The 20,376-nt window shown below is 48.1% G+C and overlaps 2 protein-coding genes across 7 annotated transcripts in view; both read right to left on the bottom strand.

The window, feature by feature from the left end:
- hmcn2 (hemicentin 2) overlaps positions 1 to 1,170 on the bottom strand; it is a 61,166-nt gene extending 59,996 nt beyond the window's left edge. Inside the window, exon 1 of the mRNA XM_035435556.1 lies at positions 486 to 1,170. Coding sequence (XP_035291447.1) covers positions 486 to 744 — 259 coding nt within the window. The 5' untranslated portion in view covers positions 745 to 1,170. The remainder of the gene's footprint in view (positions 1 to 485) is intronic.
- Positions 1,171 to 4,122: 2,952 nt separating this feature from the next.
- The window catches only part of LOC118206648 (neuronal calcium sensor 1), a 39,797-nt gene continuing 23,543 nt past the window's right edge, over positions 4,123 to 20,376 (bottom strand). For all 6 annotated transcript variants that reach the window (XM_035379577.1, XM_035379578.1, XM_035379579.1 and 3 more), the window contains exons 4-9: positions 14,249 to 14,387; positions 11,953 to 12,031; positions 11,018 to 11,106; positions 10,517 to 10,594; positions 8,349 to 8,468; positions 4,123 to 5,976 (exon numbers count right to left, since the gene is read on the bottom strand). In XM_035379577.1, the coding sequence (XP_035235468.1) occupies positions 8,370 to 8,468; positions 10,517 to 10,594; positions 11,018 to 11,106; positions 11,953 to 12,031; positions 14,249 to 14,387 (484 nt within the window). In that variant the 3' untranslated portion in view covers positions 4,123 to 5,976; positions 8,349 to 8,369. The remainder of the gene's footprint in view (positions 5,977 to 8,348; positions 8,469 to 10,516; positions 10,595 to 11,017; positions 11,107 to 11,952; positions 12,032 to 14,248; positions 14,388 to 20,376) is intronic.

The raw sequence follows: 20,376 nt of genomic DNA, 5'->3' as shown, positions 1-20,376 counted from the left end.
GACAATATCAGCATGGACAAAAGGTGAGAAAAGTTAGGATTAAAAAATAGACCAATCTATATAAAGATGTCATATAACTGTATATGCAAGAAGTATAGCTTGTAACATGTCTTTTGACATAAAAATAAGTTTGACGATTAACAGCTCCGTCACCATTTGTAGAAGTGTAGAACTGGAGCATGTATGCGTTCCGGCATTACAGCGATCCCTGCTGGTACATGTCATTAGTACACCTCATTGCAAGTAAAGCATTTAACAAAGGACGATATCCTAGCTTAAAATGAGTAAATTAAATAACAACTATGCTAGATACGCATTTCTTAAACTAATTTAAACGAAACAGAATGAAATAATAGTCGTAAAAACATTTTCAGTGAGAAATGAAAATCAGATTTATTCCCATACAAAAAAGTAATTTACACTGTGCCCTACCGTTTGTGAGAGCTAGTACAGTCGCTGTGTGGGTGTCTATCATTTCTGCTTACCTGGATCGTGGAAAGGAACGAGGACAAAGTTTTTGATGGGTCTAGTTCTTCGGCTGAGGGTTTTTTCCAGGATCCGAGAGGCGCCATCTATCACCTGTTTGAGGTCGTCGTACATGGAGCCGGTAACATCGAACACAAAGGCTAGTGTCGAGGCGCTGTCACTGGAACCCACATTTTCGTCCACTCGGGGTACAGCGAGGAGTTTCGAGGCGCAACCCAACAGCACCAAGACACAGCACTTTATCCAAATGCCGGTCATTTTCTGCTTACAAAAATTATGCAAATGTTTAAATAATTAATAACCAAAATCTTAACACATGGTCGATAAATCCTTTGCGTAATGGCGCATGTGAATGCCTACCAAAAAAAAAAAAAAAAAAACTTCCAGCACCTTGAGACAATGAGGTCCGGTACAGTTTAAAACGGCACGCAGGTTTTTTGCTGTTTTTCCCCAACAAAGAAAATAGACTCCATTGGCATGACCCAGAAACTAGCCTCAAACTAATGAAAGAGAGTAAAAATCCAAATGACACAGATTAAAACATCTCCATGTCCATGTGCTTGAATGCGTAAATTCAGGTTTGGGAGAGGGACGGAAGAGCACTCTCACTGCTGACTTCCCTGGAATTGCAAACTGCACTTTGGAAACGTGGGCGGGAGGGTGTTAAAGGGTCCTGAGTAGTTTGAATCTGTTGTATGTGTGTGTGTGTATGTGTGTGCGTGCGTGTGTGTAACTTGACCCGACTCTGACTTGGAGCGCTAACCCCCCACCACCAGCGCCCGCGTTCAGACGCAAGTAAAAATGAGCAAATTTGCTGATTTGTCAGAAGTATCATTGTTCTTATCATTGTTTGGACACTAAGAAGCCAGAGTCCAAATTACTCAGTGTTTATTAATAGCAATGATACTATATACTCAGCTGGCATACTGCTAATTTTATCCAGAAATTCTTTGACAAAACCGACCCTCTTGTGTATGAATGGAACAGAGTTGACATCGCTGAAGAGCATTGCCAGATGGTTTTTTAAAAGGAAATGCGCCGGAAACACACAGAGCCCTTTCTTCTTTAAGTGAAATGTATACCCTATGCACCATTAGCACAACTTGCGACTATAACCATTATTATTTTATTATTTATTATTTTGAGTCGAGTAAACAGGTCTTTGGTCACTTAATTTCGGCAACATATCCGAAAAGGCGACACACACATTCAACTCACACCGAGACACGACATATCAGACACTCGACAAGAAAGCTGATAATTCAGGAAAACTGTACAGGAAACGGAAAAGGGCCGCTCCAGAATGCAAACACTTAAGTGACCCAAAAACGACAACCTTTTTAAAGTCCTCACTAAATGATATGTTCTCTCAGAACAACAGAACGCTGTACCATGTCAGATTTTTGGGTTCTCTCAGTAAAACTAAATGACAGCGGGATGGAAGGAAATACAACAGACATTTGTCGGTAGACCTCATTCAGCTTCGAGCTGAAGAATTCAAGATAACGAGGCCAACAGTCTTCGAATTCAAATCGCCGCGTCTTTGGTAGGAAGGACGGACTACTGACTACTGCGCAACCAGGACACACTTATATGAAAGCCATAATAAATCGAAACATTAGGAACCAAAATAAGGCAATCATAGACCACACCAGTGGGGTCAATGCAATACAAATTCTGTACGTGAAAGCTTATACAACTTTGCGGTCCTGACAGCCGTTTCATACTCCACTTTATTTCTGTCTCACATTGAGTGCCAAACTTGACCCACTTGCCCTGCCTTGCTAATACCCCATGGCGATCACGGAATAATTCAGATTTTGCGTATCTCATTGTTTGTAGGCGATCATTTTATGATAATATAAGACAGAACGAAATCATGTTCTTGTAAGTGGGAGAAAAAATAGCAACAAAATGTATACAGGTACTGTCAGGTTAATACCACCACTAACACTTCTCCTTTCCACCAATCACTTTGGCTCAAGACCTTGGTTATATTTAAAACTCCACGGCCCTGCTGGATGGAACAGAACCCAGAACATGCTGTGAAGGTGATTTGGGAGGAGGGGAACAGTGTGTGGTGATCGAACGCACCCCCCCCCCCCCCCACCCCACCCCCCCCCCCACGCTATATCCTGACATCAGTCAAGCAACCACATTATAATACAATCACCAAACAGCTGTATATGCCGGTACCTCTACCTCTGTGCCTCTCCACATTTTATTTTAATCGAAGGCCACTTCCTGTTGTAAAATGGACATAACTGCTTCAGCCAAGATAGGAATTTTTTACATAGTTTTCGTGTGTGTTTGCTTTAACCCTACTCTTAGTGCACTGTAGGCAAAAGAATGGCAAATTTTTGTAACTTTTTTAAAGCAACTGTTCAATGCGATCAGAGTTGAGACAGGGTCTTCCTTTGGAGAAAGAAAAACAGTTGTCTAACATTGTTATTGGCTGGATTGGGGCACTCATATAAAATGCAGTTTGTCAGGCCACTATTTATTCCATATCAAATACAGAGGAACCTATAACTTCACCGAGGTAACAAAGGAGTAAACCTAGAATTCAATTCAAGTTGAACATCTTGTTTTCAAACGGCCACAGTGAGCCGTTATTATTGATAATTCCCTATTCTTTAATATACTGTTTGCACAGTAACTTCTGTGGTGATTTTGGCAAAACAATAAAAAATGAATAAATAAACCTGTGGCCAGACATAGAAATTACAGATGGAAATTTAAAAACAAAAACATAAACACATACAATCTCTCTCTTCTTGAATCTCTGGTTACAGCGGCCACGGCCGATATTTCATTCCAACATATCAGCTGCCAGAGGATATCTTTACTGCAGGCGTTGTTACTGTGAAATGTCAACAGTACAGAGCAGCACATGCCTGCCACCCATGGGGCCGATTCCCGGCAGTATAAACCAAATCAGGAGACAAGCGAGAAGAAGAGGCAGACAGTGGAGCTTCTTGATCCATGCGCCCTCTTCCCAATTCAGGTCCTCAAACCTCCTTCCTGCCCTAACCGGCAGAGTTATCTCCCGCAGACAGGGGTCAGCTGGGTGAGATAAGGGTGACATCACGGCCACAGTGAGCCATTAAGGCTAAAATCTGCCTAGCGTCAATGTGGATTGGATCTGTTGTGCGTTCAACTGCATCTAGTGGAGAAGTCCAGTTAATACCAGAGTTGACAATGGGTCCCTCAGGTTGCTGCAGATTCAGTCTAACTGCAAAACGCCATTGCCGTTTTTTAGAATCGTAAAACAAATATGAAAATAATATTTTTACTTTTATCAGTATTTTGATGTTCATTTTATATCAGAAGCTATCTGCAAGAACCAAAGAAAACTATTATTTGAGTATTTGATTTGTCAAAGATGAGGTTGAAAGCACATATTGCTAAGAACCAGTCACACCGATTCCCTCCTGATGAGACGAGAGAGGCCAGCGAAAAACCTGCAATACCTTCTGAATGTCAATACAAAAAATGCAAATCACATTAGCCTGACAAAGTGGATATTGAGCAAGAGCTCATCAAGCCAAGAGGAAAGACCTCCCTCTTCAAAGTAGTGTCTCTAGATATTCACTAAACACACCGGGCTTCTGGTCAAAATGTAGGCGATCAGAATGAGTGCACTTTGTGATTTATTTTTAAAACGGAACAGACAGCACAAGACTGATACACTCTGGATGTTCACAGCCTGTCAAAAGTGTGTGTAAAATATGACAGACCATAATGACAGCAGGAACAAAGCGAAGGCTCGGATCTGAAGACTACCCCAGAGCTGGAGCAATTTGCTCATTCTACAAGATGAAAGATCTCATTATTTTTTAAAATTCTTTTTTCAAAAGAGTTCTCTCTGAAAATAAAAAAAAGGTTTTCACATCAACCTAAGGAGTACTGGAGCTGACATTCAAAGGAACGTATCAGGCAGAATCACTAATAGCAAAAAAAAAAAGAAAAAAAGACACCCTGCAATCTTTTTTTATTTCAGTGCAGCAGAAGCAGCAACATTGGAGACAATTGTTCTGTGATCTACACGGCAATTCAGATATTAACTTATGGAGCCGGACAAAGGAAAGGTTTTTTTTTTCTTTTCTGTTGACCCACGTTGCTCGAGAGAGGTTTTAATTAATGAGGCCTGAGAAGGCCATAATGCGTTGACACTTCTTAGGGACCTCACAGGCCAAAACAAAAAGCCTTTACACACACGAGGGCTATGGCTTTGTTTAACAGGAAATCACATCACTGAGAAGACACTAAAAAGACACAGCAGAGCAATTCATGTTACTTCCCCAGTCGTCTGGGGGTCTTAAGAAGGGAGGGAGGAATCCCTTTCTTTCTCGACCGCGGGAAGCGTGACCGCACACGAGCTAAGCATCTCAGTCCTCGAACTCCTGCAAGGGAGGCGAAAAACCGCAAGACAGCCTTCCTCCCACTAAACATCAAGAACAAGGGAAGCGGTGAAATCATTGAAGAAATATAATGTGCATGAAAACTGATTTGTGGGCTGTTTTTCTTTCTTTTTTTTTGGTTGAAGGCGGTCTGTTCCACACAGCCTTTTATTAGTCAAACGCATTGACAACACTGTAGCCGTTTCACACAATGGTGCGAGTCTGACACATTGCGGAGTGTTTGCTGGTGCAAGCAAGTGAAGGAACACCGACTACACAATGGAAACATACTGTACCTTAAAACACATTAAATTAATACAGAAAGAATCATCTCCTCCTAAAGTTTCTCCTCTCTGAGAAGTGAGGAGTGAGCAGAATGGTATCCTAGGCTACAATGCTTACACTCCAAGCCAGCACCGTAGCCTAGGATACCATATCTCTTAAAATCTTCAGTATATGGACGGTTTCATTCAATATAAAAAGCAAAATAATTTATAAATAACACTTAAGTTTCATTCTAAGTGAATGCACAACACTTTCACAAAACCTCAGCAATGTTGCATTTTCAAGTGTTAAAAGCCAATATATACATAAACGAGGTTGACGATTTATCTGTTCTTTCCCGAGAACTCCAAAATAGTGAGCGCCGACCAGGTTAGCTCTCCCCGGTAACCGTAACCGCACTCCCCCCGGTGGTCACGTGAGCGGAAAAAGCTGCTCTGTCCGCGCTGAGCCCACAGGGGGCGCCGTCGCCAGTCGCCGCGTCTGCAGTTCCAATGAAGCAGGGAAACACAGAAATGGAAAAAGCATTCAAGGCAAGTTCCTCCTCACATTCTGTCCTCTCGCACGTCTGTCTCCATTTTTTTTCCTTCTACAAATACAGTTCCTCAGCCACAGTGAGGCTTGATGTTCTGGGCGATGACGGAGATGACTGAATGGCAAGAGGCAAATCTCGTCGGCTGGCTCCTGTGACCCCCCCCCCCCCCCCCCGTTTCTCCCGTCGTCTTCCGGGTGGGGGGTCCAAGGAGACATTTGGCTTCTTCCAAGAACAAGTGTAATGGCACTGGAGTGAACACTGCTTGGGTATCTGTGCAGAGGGGACAGAAAAAGCACAAGCTGAAATCAGATGCTGGAGGACCGGCCGGTATGTTTATATAGAGGAGGGGAGGGGTGTGACACGCACACACAAATGCACGCACACATATAATATATGCACACACGGAAGAGCACACACGCACGTACGTACACACACACACACACACACACACACACACACACACACTTCACCACCACTTGAAATCACTGTGTCCCAGCAGCGGCGCGGTAGATGGGACTGGCCTTAATGAGGTCACTCGCGCTTTGGGAGGGGTTCGGGGCTGGAGTGGCGCTAACTGAACGGGGGCCAACGCTCTGGCGGCCTCCCCCTCCCCCTCCCCCTCCCCCTCCCCCTCCCCCTCCCCCTCCCCTTCACCGGGGCCCTTGATTGCCAGCAATCAACAGCGAGTGCCTGAATAATTTATGAGGGCGCTGAGGAGAAGCTCCCGGCTAAACAAGCGGCCCATCGGCGCTGGCTTGCCTCGTGTGAGGAGCGTGGCCGAGCCGCGGCTGGTTTCAGAAGCCTCGGGCGACGGCCGGCCTTACAGGCGAGCTCACACACGCGTGGCCTCGCGCACGCGCCCACACACACACACACACCAGCGCCCACGCACACACACACGCGCCCACGCACACACCCACGCGCACCCAAACTCCCACGCGCGCCCACACACACATTCACGCGCATCCAAACTCCCACGCGCGCCCATACACACACACACACCCGCCCCTACGCACACAAACTCCCACACAAACGCCCTACATGCGAACGCATGCAGAGAAGTCCAGGAATAACAAGCTTCACACCGAATTCAGACATGCTCGAGACACCAGAGCAATGACATTAACACAGTATTGCACTAGCAGTCCAGGTAATGAAATGCAGAATCAGGTAATGCGGGGTGCAGCTATATTAGGTTGTTGTGGATCTTCAGTGCCAGTTTTTCATTGAGTTAAATGTTAAAATAACCTTTTATGGATACTAATAACTGTGCTGGTTTACTGTTATTTGTGTAATTTATCCCTTGACTTATTTTTCCCTCCCACAGATTCAGATTTTTCAGTTGTGGCAAATTCCAATTTCAAAAAACTATATTTAGTTCATGATTAAGTGGTGAAATTAAGCTATGACACTTAAACCAGCTTAAATTACAGACAATGGAAACGTGGCAGAAATAGCTCGCTTCTATAGATTACAATATCAGTGCTGTGTTTTTTCCCTAAGACAAAAAATTAACATAAAGTCCCCAAGAATATGCTCAGTACTCAGCTCAGAACTTCCTCAGTCAAAAAGGTGTATCAAAAATTATGCTGCAGATATAGTAAAGAACATTCATCATTTTAGTTAAAACCACTCACTTCACAATACCAATAAAGTGAATGTATGAATGTATGTGAAAAGATAGCTATATATTCATTTACGCTCACACTAATCTAAACCTTTCAGTCTATAATGAAGGGTCATAATATCCGGGAGACAACACTAACTCAAAACTCAGCCACCCCCTAGTGGACACATTTGAACCATAAAATCTGCTACACTTCAATGGGTTTGCTTGCTAAAAATGAGGAACGCCAACAAAGACATCTGACAAAGACAACGCACTCATTTTGAGTAAGTAAATGGGGAACTGAAAAGAAGGCATATTCATATTACCCATTTTGGGCATTAACGTGAAGAACTGTATCACTGATTTGACGTTGCCATGGTATATAGGCAGTACACTAGTTGTTTTACATCAGAAGCATATCTGAAAAGTGCCAAACCTTCGACTGACTGAAATGAATTCAGATATAATTGCAAGTATTTGTAATTGTTTTACAATCTGCAGAACCTAGCTAATGAGCTGCTCATTCCCATTAGAATGTTTTTATAAACTGCTCATTGAAAAAAAAGTTGTCCATTCCTCAGTTAAATTTCTGTGTGAAGCACTAGCTTACATAAAAAAATAATATAGCTAATATAGTTACTAATATAGCTGGGTAGCTAACGTTGGCTACATTCTATGCAAACCACTGTGCAATTTAATCTGATCAGCATTCAGCTGACCAGCTAGAACACAGCGCAGGAACTCCTAGCTTTAAGTGAATAAACACCATAGGTGCAACAAGATATTAAAATACCATATTAAAATGTCATTAAAGAAATTACTATCATTAAAAAAGAACTGCTCATCACTGACCGTTAGCCAGAGATGCTAACGATAAAGAAAAATGATTACACACTTAGTAACAGTGAGTAAAACCACCCCCCTCCCCAGGGGACTGCTGGGTTAAGGGTGTGCGGAAGGAAACGGACGGGAGTCCCAACACCCCCTCCCACCCCCCCGCCTGTCAACACGCAGGCGCTGCGGTCCCGCTCACCTCCTCTCTCCCCCGGGGCGCCTATACGAGCCCGTCGTACAGGGAGAGGGCCTGCACGATGGAGGGGTCCGCCTTCGATCCCTCCTGGAACTCCTGCAGCGTCAGCTTGCCGTCGGCGTTCTGAAAGGGGAGAGGGGAGGCAGGGCTGCGGTGGGTCTGCGGGGGGGGGGGGGGGGAAGCGGGGCCGCCGGCGCGTCGGCCACGCGTCGGCACCCCCTCGGCCCCCCGCCGGACCCGCGCGCAGTTACACCGCGCGCCTGGCAGAGGGAGCTGTTCCACAGAGCTGCTTCACTCCAACTGCAAATAGACCTCCCCTGCTTCTTCCCTCAAGCCATCCTACTTTTTTTGGCTGGTCTACTTTGACAGTTTCCACAAGAGCCCCACTTTTGATAGGTGCTTTTGAGTGGTGCTGTTGGATCCTCACAGCCGTGATGAGTATCCTGACCTACTATCCGTGTAATTGGCAGGAGCTTGGATAATTGGTGGATGACAAGAGCTCGGATAAAATGTGGATAACTCCACATATGAAGGGTCCTCTTATCCTGGGAGACAGGCAGGCATGGGATGAGATATGCTATATCTTAATATACTGTAAATTATGAGAGAATGTGTGAAGGTGAGTGAATGTGGGGGTGTAGAATCTGAGTGTGTGTCGGAAACGTGAGGTATGATAGTGGGGGGATGTGAAATGGGAAGGCATGGGGCTTGTGTGTATAAGGTATGGGAGAATGGGGGGGGGGGGGACTGGCGGAGTGAAGTGTGGGGGTGTGACAGTGGGGCAGAGGGACGTGAGGCTGGACGGGTGTAGGTGCGCAGCAGTGTGTGGATATGAGAGCTGAGGTGTGAGGGAGTGTGAGGGTGTGGGGATGTGTGCGGGCTCGCAGAGGGAGCTCAGCCGTGGGTGTGGTCAGCATTCAGCATCGGTCGGTGTTTGGCAGACGGTCACTGCAGTGGAGCGTGCCGCTGGCACAGGGGGCGGCGTTCTGTGACTTTCCCTGCTGATGGTGTGTGTGTGTGTGTGTGTGTGTGTGTGCGCGAGAGACAGTAAGAGAGAGAAGGAGAAAGCCTATTTGTGTGAGAGAGTATGTGTGAATGTGTGTGTGTTCATGCGTGAGAGAGACAGTAAGAGAGAGAGGAGAAAGACAGTTTGTGTGAGAGAGCGTGTGTGAATGTGAGTGTGTGTGTTTATGCGAGAGAGAGGAAGAGAAAGAGGGAGCAAGCCTGTTTGTCAGTGAGAGAGAGAGAGAAAGAGATTGTGAGTGTGTGTGAGTGTGAGACAGTAAGAGAGGGAGAAAGCCTGTCTGTGTGAGTGTGTGAATGTGTGTGCTTATGTGCGTGTGTGTGAGTGTGTGAGAAAGTGTGTGTGTATGTATATATAGGTGTGTGTGAGAGAGAGAAAGTGCATGTGTGCATCTGCTCACACAATGTCAAACAATGCGTCTGTTGTGCGTGTGAGCATGAGAGATAGAGTGTGAGTCTGTGTCTGGGAGGGGGAGGGTAGAATTGGGGAGGGTGGGGGTGTGCTGTTTACTGTGGGACTCCTCTCCTGTTCCCACAGCTTGTCCCTAGCTTGAAGCTGGCAGCCTCGCATCCCCAGCTTCTCCGTACCGCAGTAAGAAGTCCATCCATCCCTGCCGTGCTTACTGTTCCTGTCAGCCTGTGGAACATTACTTTGCGCCTCCACGGAAAAGAATCAATCCTGCCTCTCCAACTGAGCGTCGACAACCGACTGCGGAAGTTCTGCTTGGGCTCTGCTGCGTCCGGTTCCTCCTGCCTCTCTGACTCTCCGATGCCTGTCTGTGCTCCAGCACGTTAAGCCAGCCTCATCGCTCTCACTCTGTCCCAGCACAGCCACTTACCGGCCCCTGGCCCTGAATCTCAGCCGTCCGTTTGCCTTTATTAAGAGGAAAGGACTGCTATCTTGATCAGCGTAGCTTTATTGCAATTGTCTAGCTTTTGCTTCTGTGCAACCAAGACTGCAAAATTCAAAAGGTCAATGAAGAACTATGGAAGCTTGCGATATTGTGTGTATCTATGCAAACTGTGATACACAGGATATTCTGCCATTTTTGGAATTTCTCGTGCCATGCTTAACTAACATGTCCTCTGCAACAGGTTAATCTTAAAGATGTCAAACATTCACTGATTTGTTCGTCAGCTCTCTCTACCTTGTCCATCATGGCGAAAATACGGTCCACTCTCTTTTCTGGAGTGTTCTCTTCCTCGGGCAGCTCCACAGTGTTTCCCTGACAAAACACACACACACACACACAGGTAGTTAGGTTCAACGTAACATTTAAAAGACCAATGTAGCTTAATGCCACATGTGCCGAGTCAAGCCTGCCACAGCAAAACTAACTGAGGTTGACCTTACAGTGGCAGCAGTGTAACAAAATGGTTAGGGAACTGGACTTGCAACCGGACGTTTGCAGGTTCGATTCCGAGGTAGGACACTGCCATTGTATCCTCAAGTAAGATACTTAACTATTAATTACAATTTCTTCAGTATATACCCAGCTGCACATATGTATGCTAGGTAGAAGCGCAATGCAAGAAACTTATGCAAGTTGTCCTGGATGAGAGTGCTGCTAAATTTGCAGTTGTAATTGTAAAGCAATGCAATCTAAAGTTACAGGCTGTGACATGCTCACGTGAAGAGCAGAACCTACCACCATCTGGTAAATGGCATCCACGATGTTCAGCATCTCATCGCGTGTGATGTAGCCGTCGTTATCCAGATCATAGAGCTTGAAAGCCCCTGCAGTGGCGATTAAAGAAACGCGGATAATTAGCATTCGTGCGTGTCACACTCCACTATCCTCTGAGCTCGGAAGCCAAACCGCTACATTCTGAGCCGCGAGTGGACAAAGCCTGCCGCTAATCTACAATGACTTCAGCACCCCCCCGCTCTGCCTGTCAGTGAAGACATCTGTCTGCACAGACAGCTATCCCTGTGTGATATGCTAGACACAAGCCCCTCAAAGGCCTGTCACAAACGCAAATCTCTGTGTGCATGCGAGTGTGTGAAATAGACTGTGACTGGTAGGAATGTTGAGTGTGTGAGGAACTGATTGCACGTGTGTGAGTGCGTATGCGTGCGTTTAAGTATGTGTGCATGTATGCGCGAGTGCGTACATGTATGTGCGTAAGTTTTGCGAATGCGCGTGCAAACGTGTGTGTATGTGTGAGTGCTTGTGTGAGAGTGCGTGTGTGTGTGTATGAGTGCGTATGTGTGTACACGTGTGTGTATGTGTGAGTGCTTGTGCATGTATGAGAATGCGTGTGTGTGTGAGTGCGTATGTGTGTGTGTTTAAGTAAGTGTGCATGTATGCGCGAGTGCGTGTGCGTACATGTATGTGCGTATGTTTTGCGAATGCGTGTGTGTCCGTGTGTGTATGTGTGAGTGCTTGTGCATGTGTGAGCATGTGTGTGTTTGAGTATGTATGTGTGCACACTTGTGTGTTGTGAGTGTGGGCAGTAGCTGGGTCAGCGGGGGGGGGGTGCTGAGGAGAGTGGCAGGCCTCCTGCATGCACACAGCTATGGAGGAAGTGAAACGCCCTGAGGAGGGATCGGGTGTCCCGGCGCGAATTCCCGTCCCCTTACATCGGAGCTTCTCGTCCAGGGTTCCCCGCGAGGTGACGGACAGCGCCTGGATGAACTCGGAGAACTCGATGCGTCCGTCCTGGGGAGGGAGAGACAGACAGTGAGTGAGAGAGAAAGAGAGAACAAAAACCTTCCAGCAATAGCATCGGCGCCACAACTCCCCCCTCCCCCCCAACTTTACTCAGAAGCAGAAAGTGGGGCGCACTTCTCGGGTGTGCCCGCTGCTATTTCTGCGCTGCACCTGCTGCCTGCCCCCCCCAAGGCTACGGCTCGCCGGCGCGGGTCATCAGAGAGATGCGTTCTGCGGCCCGCTTCCTGTCACACAGACAATCACGGCTCCGCTCGGCCCTGCGTCTCTCACATTCATCAGACTACTTTATAAAACTGCAAAAGTTTGGGAGTACACCCCCCCCCCCGTCTGTTCCTTTTCCCTTCCGGCTCTCATTTCGCTTCATGGCTGTCTGTTCTTCTTCACGCTGTTCAGTCATTCCCCCCCCCCCCCCATTACTTCACACAAGGGATAGATTTTCTGTCCTCGGAAACGCGGGGCTTTGAGCAATTTCCCCGCTCGCGTGCTGATTGAAAGCGCGTGTTCTGACGGACACGGCGTTCCCGTGAAAAATACATCCGTTCGGGACGGCGGCGATGGCGGCCGGCGCGTTTCGCCTCGGGCGCGGCGCTTTCCCCAGTGAGAGGAAACCCAATCGCCCGCTCGGCCCGGCGAGAGCCTATTATCGCGCGGCTCTGTCCTCCTCCTCCTCCTCCTCCTCCGCGGAACGCTGTTATTTTCATAATGGCGTCGGCGGGTGCCGGGCGCCGTCCGTGAAGACGACGCGGCGAGGCGCGGAATTTGGTTTCGCCCGCTCGCGATAGCCCCCCCGCGTCTTCAAAGCGAGACGTGCTCCGGGAGAGAGGAATCCGCCGTCGGGGGTCGGGCGCTGAGCTGAGACGCGGCGGCGGGGGAATACTAATGGGCCTTTACCCCCCCGCTCGCCATCCACACGAAGAACAGGCTTTAGAGCGCGTACACGCAGAGCACACGCAGGCACGTGATTACAGGTGCGAATATGTGTAAGCAGGGGAAACACACGCCCGTGCACACACACACACACACACACAAGTTGCTCCTACAACAAGTCACGGTAGAAGAGAAGAGTTGTAAAGTCATTTAAACACCGATAGCCACCTTTTTCTATTTTTCGCTGTGGAATCACCACTTGCGCTTCCAGTCACCAACTATATGTGCCACCCACACTTAAAGCAATTTGGCAGAAGTACTTGAGAGAGAAATGGGATGTAGTAAGCAGTAGTTCTCCCAGGATCCCTTGTCAACTTACACCCACTGACCCCCGCCCCCCCCCAAGGCCCATTTTGTCCCGTAGCCAAGGGCTCCTATTCACAACCGGCTAATGAGACAGACGATGCTTCAACCTTAGAAGCCGTGACAACAGGGCCCAGACCATGCTAGTGGTGGGAAGTTTTACGAGACGCTCAGAAGCTCCTGAAAGGGGAAAGAACTTTTTTTTTAATTTGGGCAAATGTAAGATAACTGCAGTTATGACAGGGGTGTGTGTAGGTGACTGCCAGCGTGCTTTTCAACGATATTAGCAAATCAGCAAGCCGTGCGAGTAAATGAGCATTCGGAAAGCAATATTTCAGCGGTGTCCAAGTCTGTTGACCTGACGAGAGGAAACCTGTCACCAGACAAATGGAGCTGCCACGCTTCCGACGGGCCCGCGGAACGGCCCGGAAACCCAGAGCGAGGCCGCTTCATGAACCGCTATCAACAACGGCGGGAAGAAGAAACGCTAGCAGGCTGCGCTGTCAAGCTTTCATGGGAAAACAGAGCTGAGCGAGCTCCCTATGCAGCACCCACAGGCGTCTCAGACAGACAGATAGACAGACAGACAGACGAGGCCCCAAAAATCGAGAAGAGTCTGAGAGGAGGCGATGAAGGGTGAAGGGGCTTCCAACAGGCGAGGGAAGCATTTGAACGGTTTAAAATGCGCCCATGTGACACCTTTCGCATTTTGCCTTCCCCTCCCTCTCTCTTTCTCCTCTGCAAAATGATTGCACCACTTTATTAATCTGAATGATCCAAAACCCCACACCTTCGATTTCCTTCAACACGCTCCATCTGTCATACCTTCCAGCGCAACAGATTGAGAAAAGCTGGACCCATTCATCCATTCATGTGTGCGCCCCCTTCAGGCCGCAGAGCGCCAGCGCACTTTTCTGTCGGCAAATCCAGACACCCAGGCCCCTTCGGCCACGAGGCCACAGCTCGTGCCCTTACCTTGTTCTCGTCAAAGACGTTGAAGACGAAAGTGGCAAACTTGGTGGGGTCCCCGAAGGGGAAGAACTGCTTGTAGATCTTCTGAAAGCCTGCAGCGTCCAGCTGACCGCTGGGACAGTCTTTAATGAAGCCTTTGTACCTGGGGGAGAGATGGAGTTGGGGAAGGGGAGAGTAGGGGGAGGGGAGGGAGGAGAACAGATAAGCAAGGAGGAGGCACGGTCGGATTAGGAGGAGCAGACTGTTCGGCATTATTATCTGAAAACCAGAGACTGTGAGAACCGGCTCCCGCCTGCAGCTGCGTTTTAGTCCGCTCGGAGAGCTCATCGTTCTTCAGCTCGCCCCGAATCACGAAGCGATTTAAAGTTAAGTCCTAAAGCTTCGCTTTAGTTTGCCTGGGCATCAGATGAGCTCGTTTTCCCCCTCGCGGAACCTGCAGGCTGCTCCTGCTTCGGTTCATTCCCATCTCTGGCTCCTCTCATCCATTTTGTACCCCGGGACGCACGGAATAATTCATGAATCAATCTAGCCGGCTGTTAGGTCCAATCACCATGTGAAGGCCATTTTATGCAGAGGTGAGCCCAGTCCTTCTGTGAAGAGCAATCGTTCATTTGGTTTATCACTTTCTCCATTGTCAGCTCTTGTCTTAAAAAAAAAAAAAAAAAAAAAAAAAAAAAAAAATTAATTTTACAGTGATGAACAAAGGGAGAACCAGAGAAAGAGAGAGAGAGACAGAGAGGGGGAGAGAGAGAGCGAGAGAGAGAGCGAGAGAGCGAGAATTAAGGGATGAGAATGTGGGGGAAGGTGTGTGTATGCGTGTAGACCTACAAAGAGCAAGGATTTTTGCGGTGACAGATGTCAGGGAGAACCTAGCAGAGCGCGCGTCATCTGCAAACGCACCGGCGGAAAACGGCGACGGCCTCCCCGCTCCGTCCTCGGCGCCCCAGGCCAGGCGGGAAGCCCGTCTGCGTTCCCGCCGCTTTTTAAGCGACGCACGACCACGCGAGGCGCCGCGGCTTTCTAGCACAGACGGGGTTCGCTAATGAAGATTTACCACAATCAAGGCGAGCGAGGGACCGACGAGCGAGCGAATCGCTGACGGGCGGCGGAAACTTCATTCGCTCTTCATCTTCCTCGCTCTGAAAGTTTTAATCGCGCTTTTAGAAAAAAAAAAGAAACTATCGTCGTATAGGCAAAACCGAGGAAAACTGCACAGAGCGAGCAAGGCGGAAAAAAGAGGAAGGCTTAGCGAGAGACTGCGCCAGTTCCCTCATTTGCATATAACCTGAGATAAACGCTCCTTTATTTTCGTTTTCCCCCTGTTCGTCAATTAGAAAGGCGTAAAGGCGTAAAACGAGGCTAATTCGTTCAAAGCGAAATCCTGTCGAGCCGCTGATTCCACAGGTAAGGAATGCTAATCCCCAGGACGACCCATTTCGACACGAAATAGAAGGTGCCGCGACCCCATTTTAAATTGCGACTCATTCCGATGGATGCGTAGACACGCAAGGGGAAAGTCCCTCTTGCTGCCTCCGCATCTCCTTAAACACCATTACGCAGTCGGGCTGCTCTTAAGATCTGTAATGCCAACAAGCTCGTTGCAGTGATGACACACTTCAGTTAGGCTATTACTTCAAAAAAAGACAGGCTTCAGAGAGAACAATTTCTTTTCTCATCAAACTAAATCTTTGGCCCCTGATCTATTTTTTCCCTTTCCTCATTAATGCAGTTTAAAATATAAAAAAAACTTAAACAACTATAAAAATCTGGCACAATGAAACCTCTTCCTGGCTGTTAAAAAAAAGCTCTAGCAGAAAATTATGTTTGACCTCTTTTTCAAGGAGGGAACCCAGCACAAATTAATAAAATCATAAAATGAAAATGACTGAGAATGGAAATGATGACCGACCCTTTCTCAATAATAGATTTGCAAAAACAGTCATGGCTTTCAAGAGCGGATGTAATCAGCTGCTCAAATGGAATTAAAAGCACAGCGGTTCAGTCTTATTCTGCTTCAGAAAAAACGAATAAAAACGTTGGCCATCCTATTCTTCCACAGAAACAACTAGAAATACCGCCTCGCGGTTGTATGCCTCCGCCAACCAAGGCAAAAACACGTTTTGTGAGGTCACAGTGACCTTGACCTTTGACCACCAAAATCTAATCCGTTCATTCTTGAGTCCAAGTGGACGTTTGTGCCAAATTTGAAGAAATTCCCTCAAGGCGTTCCTCAGAATGAGGACGGAAGGACGGATGGAAGGACGGACGGACATCCCGAAAACATAATGCCTCCGGCCACGGCTGTGCCGTCGCGGAGGCATAAAAACGTCCTGTTCAAACTTCAGAGCGCTGTACAGCACATCGCTGCATTAACTAACAGCCACCGCCAACAGCGCCTGTTTCAAGCTGCATCCAAGGCCTGTATGACTGCCAGAAACCAAGGTCTCATCAGAGATAATGTATGCACAAAGATGAAGGGCATTTCCCTCCCTTCACTAATCAGCACGCAGTGGATGCTTGTCATTATACGAGGAACAAACAGGTCACCTGCAACAGCCTCCCTCGTTGTCCGTCCGCACTTATCTCAGTCAAGTGCATGGATTTCATCAGCTGTGTCGTTTGAAAAGCAGATGCAAAGGAGGCGGGCCTGACATAGAACAGAGATGCAGTGCCTATGCCTGGCTTCACATTTGAGAAGGTGACAAAGTACTACGAGTGTGTACCATAAAGGGGAATTTCACCTTGAATTATATGATAACATGGTTTTAAAAACACACACACACACACGCACACACACACACACGCGTGCACACACACACACACAAACAAACACAGCAGCAATTAAAATATACCAATCTTCTAGATATCCATCTCCCATCCTCTCAAAAAGCAGCAGTAGAAATGCACAGAGAGGTGTGTTCCAGATGCAGGAAGCAGCCAGTAAAATATCTACACAAACAAAACCTTAAATTCTGAGGAAAAATACTAAGAACCTATGAACAATATATTCTCTTTCGACAGTAAATTAATAAAAAAAAAATAAAAAAAAACAATAACTTAGAACAAGGGCATAGGTTTTCTTTAACTACCATAAGTTAATGAGCACCTTCAGTAAAAAATTGTGGTCCTTGATGGGTACCAAAGTGTTAGGTCCTTAAGGACATAATGACTATTTGTTGGTGCCATTATCCAACTAGTGGAAATGATTGGTGCCATTATCAGAATTGTATGAATGGCCCACAACTGTTACATTTTAAATTTAGCAAACAAATCCATTTGGGCGTAATAGGTATTGCATTAATTCATCCTTTCCTTTCTTCCAGTAGTTCACATTCCATAAGGTAGAATTCTAAATGTGTGCAGGCATCTATCTGCAGATCAATAGACCAATCAATCAATCTGTCATGGGATAGTGTTAAAGGTGAATTCCTTAGGTTCATCTGTAGCAGGTTTACCAGTGAAATGACTGATAAGCACATTTGAGAGAACGCTCGGCAGGATTAGTTCCCGGTGCTTTGAAGATGGATTTTTCATTCAACTCTATCGGCCTCAGGAAAACAAGATGGCGACTGGCCATTACAAAATGCAAAGCAGCAGAAAGCAGTCGCGTTCACGCTCCACCAAAGCCATTCCGTGTGCGCTTCTCAACCAGTCAATAGAACCGAGGGGGAAAAACTCATTAGAAAAAGAGAGCTTTTTGGGAGGCGTGCAGGGACACTGGATTGAGCTCCTATGGAGAGGAGACCCCCTGCCTCCTCAATTCCCCACTCCCACCCCACTGCCAGAGTTTCGCTCTGATTCACACCCACCCCCGCCCCCACCTCCCCATGACTACAGACTGCAGCACAGACCGCACTAAATGATCGTTTTCACTACAGAACAACCAGGCAGAAGAAGAGCGGGAGAAGAAGTGAAGGCCATTCCACAGTGTGACAGAGAGGTTGTGCGAACACAGGCGTGGAAAAACCAATTTGCTGGATAAAAACCCAATACAGGGGAGAAAAGGATAAAATAAAAATCCAAGGATGGTTTTCCAGACTGCCAGCTGTGTGTGGTATTACCTACAAGCGGCGCAGTGGTGCAGTAGTTAGCACTGTTGCCATGCAATAAGGAGGTTCAAGGTATGGATCACGCCCGGCCCGGATCCCCTCTGTTTGACGTCTGCACGTTCTCCCAGTGTTTGCCAGGGTTTCCTCTGGGTACTCCAGTTTCCTCCCACTGTTCATAGAAATGTAGCCCTGGGTCTACAGATAAAAATTAACCTCCCTGGCTAACTCTGGCACATTTACAGAAATGTTATTACTGTGCACTGACCCTGTCAAATAAACTAATAAATTAAAAGGAAATTAAAACCGCAGTCTCGGGACCCAGCTGGAATTCATTTGGCCTTTTTTCTTATGGCTGCAATCCCAGAATGCCGTACGGGCCATCGCTATCGCAGCAGCAGCTTCCTCTGCACGGGAGAGGCTGGCACGGACGGCGCCGCTCCACGCACAGCCCGCTAGCGGCGTGGAGAGCGGGGGACGCCGAAACAGACGCGCAGACCAGCGTGGCGACGGGCTGATTAAGGGCCGACCAGGGAGCACGCTGCGACCCCCGTCCTGCCGCACCCCACCTTGCGGGGGGGCGCTGTCACATCTGATGTGTGCCCCGGCCGGATACCCACAGGCAGGCTCCGTGGGTCCGGTCCAGCGGTAAATAACACGCGCGTTCTGGGCTGGGACGGCAGGGCGGCGTGCGTCTGAGTCACGGGCTCCAGTCCACCGCAGATCACACCAGGCCATGGACACCCTCCCACTAATTACACACCATGTGGGCCCCCCACCCCCCGCTCCCCCCCCCATAGCTTGATCCCGTGACAGCAGCTTAGATTTCCCCAGCTTTCCCGGTTGCTTAGCTCTAACGAGAGCCCCAGGTCCCAGATCCTACGGACGCAACGCCAAAGCTCCCACAAACTGAGGAACTGAGGCGCCCACACCCGTCCCCTGCCCATGGGAGCAGTCCGTACTCCTAAGCGTAACATCCGCAACTGTTGCTCTCCGCAAACACGGTTCCATCCGCTGCTTATCGTAAGGCGCAGATTACCCCGCCGAGCCGTCGAGAAGCTGGGGGGGGGGCTGCTGAGCTCAGCTTTGTGACTGAACGTGCGGGGCGATAATTCTAACGAACGGAATAATGGGAGCGTCGCAGCAGAGGCCGTGGGTAATAACGAGAGCAGACGCAGCGGTCGGGTAAGAACAGGGATTCTCTGACTCGCGCTGGCACAGGCGTGGGTGAACTGACTCTTCGTGCTTTTATTCTGGAAGCTTCTCCACTCACTGAAGCCTGAACAACAATGAGACCGAGAGAGAGAGAGAAACAGAGAAAGAGAGGGGGAGGCGGAGTGGGAGATAAGAGAGAGAGCCGGAACAAGAGAGCGAGGGAGACGGAGAATGAAAAAGCAGGAGGGAGGAGAGAAACAGAGACACAGAGAGAGAGAGACAGAGAAAGAGAGGCTGACATACCCCACTCCACGGGCGTGGAGTGTCACTCAACGAACAGCTCAAAGCTGCAATGAGTACACGTTTGTATGCAGTGCCATGTTTGGCTGTGGTCTGATTTAGCTAAGAGTATACTGCCACCATCACGCATTCACACTTCAAATGCTACACAATATGCCACACCTCAACACAACCCAAACCACACACAATGCAACAGACTCACATTCTCCCGCTCATGTACAATTTATGTAGGGGCAGAAGAGGTGAGAGACGAACTTGGCCCACTGTGTGTCACACCACAGTACTTCTGGGGAAAAATGATTAAAGAAGATTACAGTTTCATATGTGCTACAGTGAAACTGACCTTTACCCAACATTACCTCAGCTGACGGGCATATGTAGTGCCTGCCCATGTGGCTTCCAGCTGTGCATACCATAGGCCTGTCCTCGTTTGAGCCAGAACATCATTCCTACCACACCTTACACAAATGCATGCGTGATACCAGCCGAGTGCTAGCCCTCCCGCATTACACTTCTGCCACGTTACCTAACCCGCGTTCCTCTCCGCCACCTGCAGGGGGCGCTGTGCTGAAGCTTTGAGCGCTGCGTAAAAATCGCCGCGCGGTACGAGCGGTCGAGGGCTCTCGCTGC

This window comes from Anguilla anguilla, chromosome 10, assembly GCF_013347855.1.
Source record: "Anguilla anguilla isolate fAngAng1 chromosome 10, fAngAng1.pri, whole genome shotgun sequence".
Classification (NCBI taxonomy): Eukaryota; Metazoa; Chordata; class Actinopteri; order Anguilliformes; family Anguillidae; genus Anguilla; species Anguilla anguilla.
This window is presented reverse-complemented; position numbering and strand designations above follow the sequence as displayed.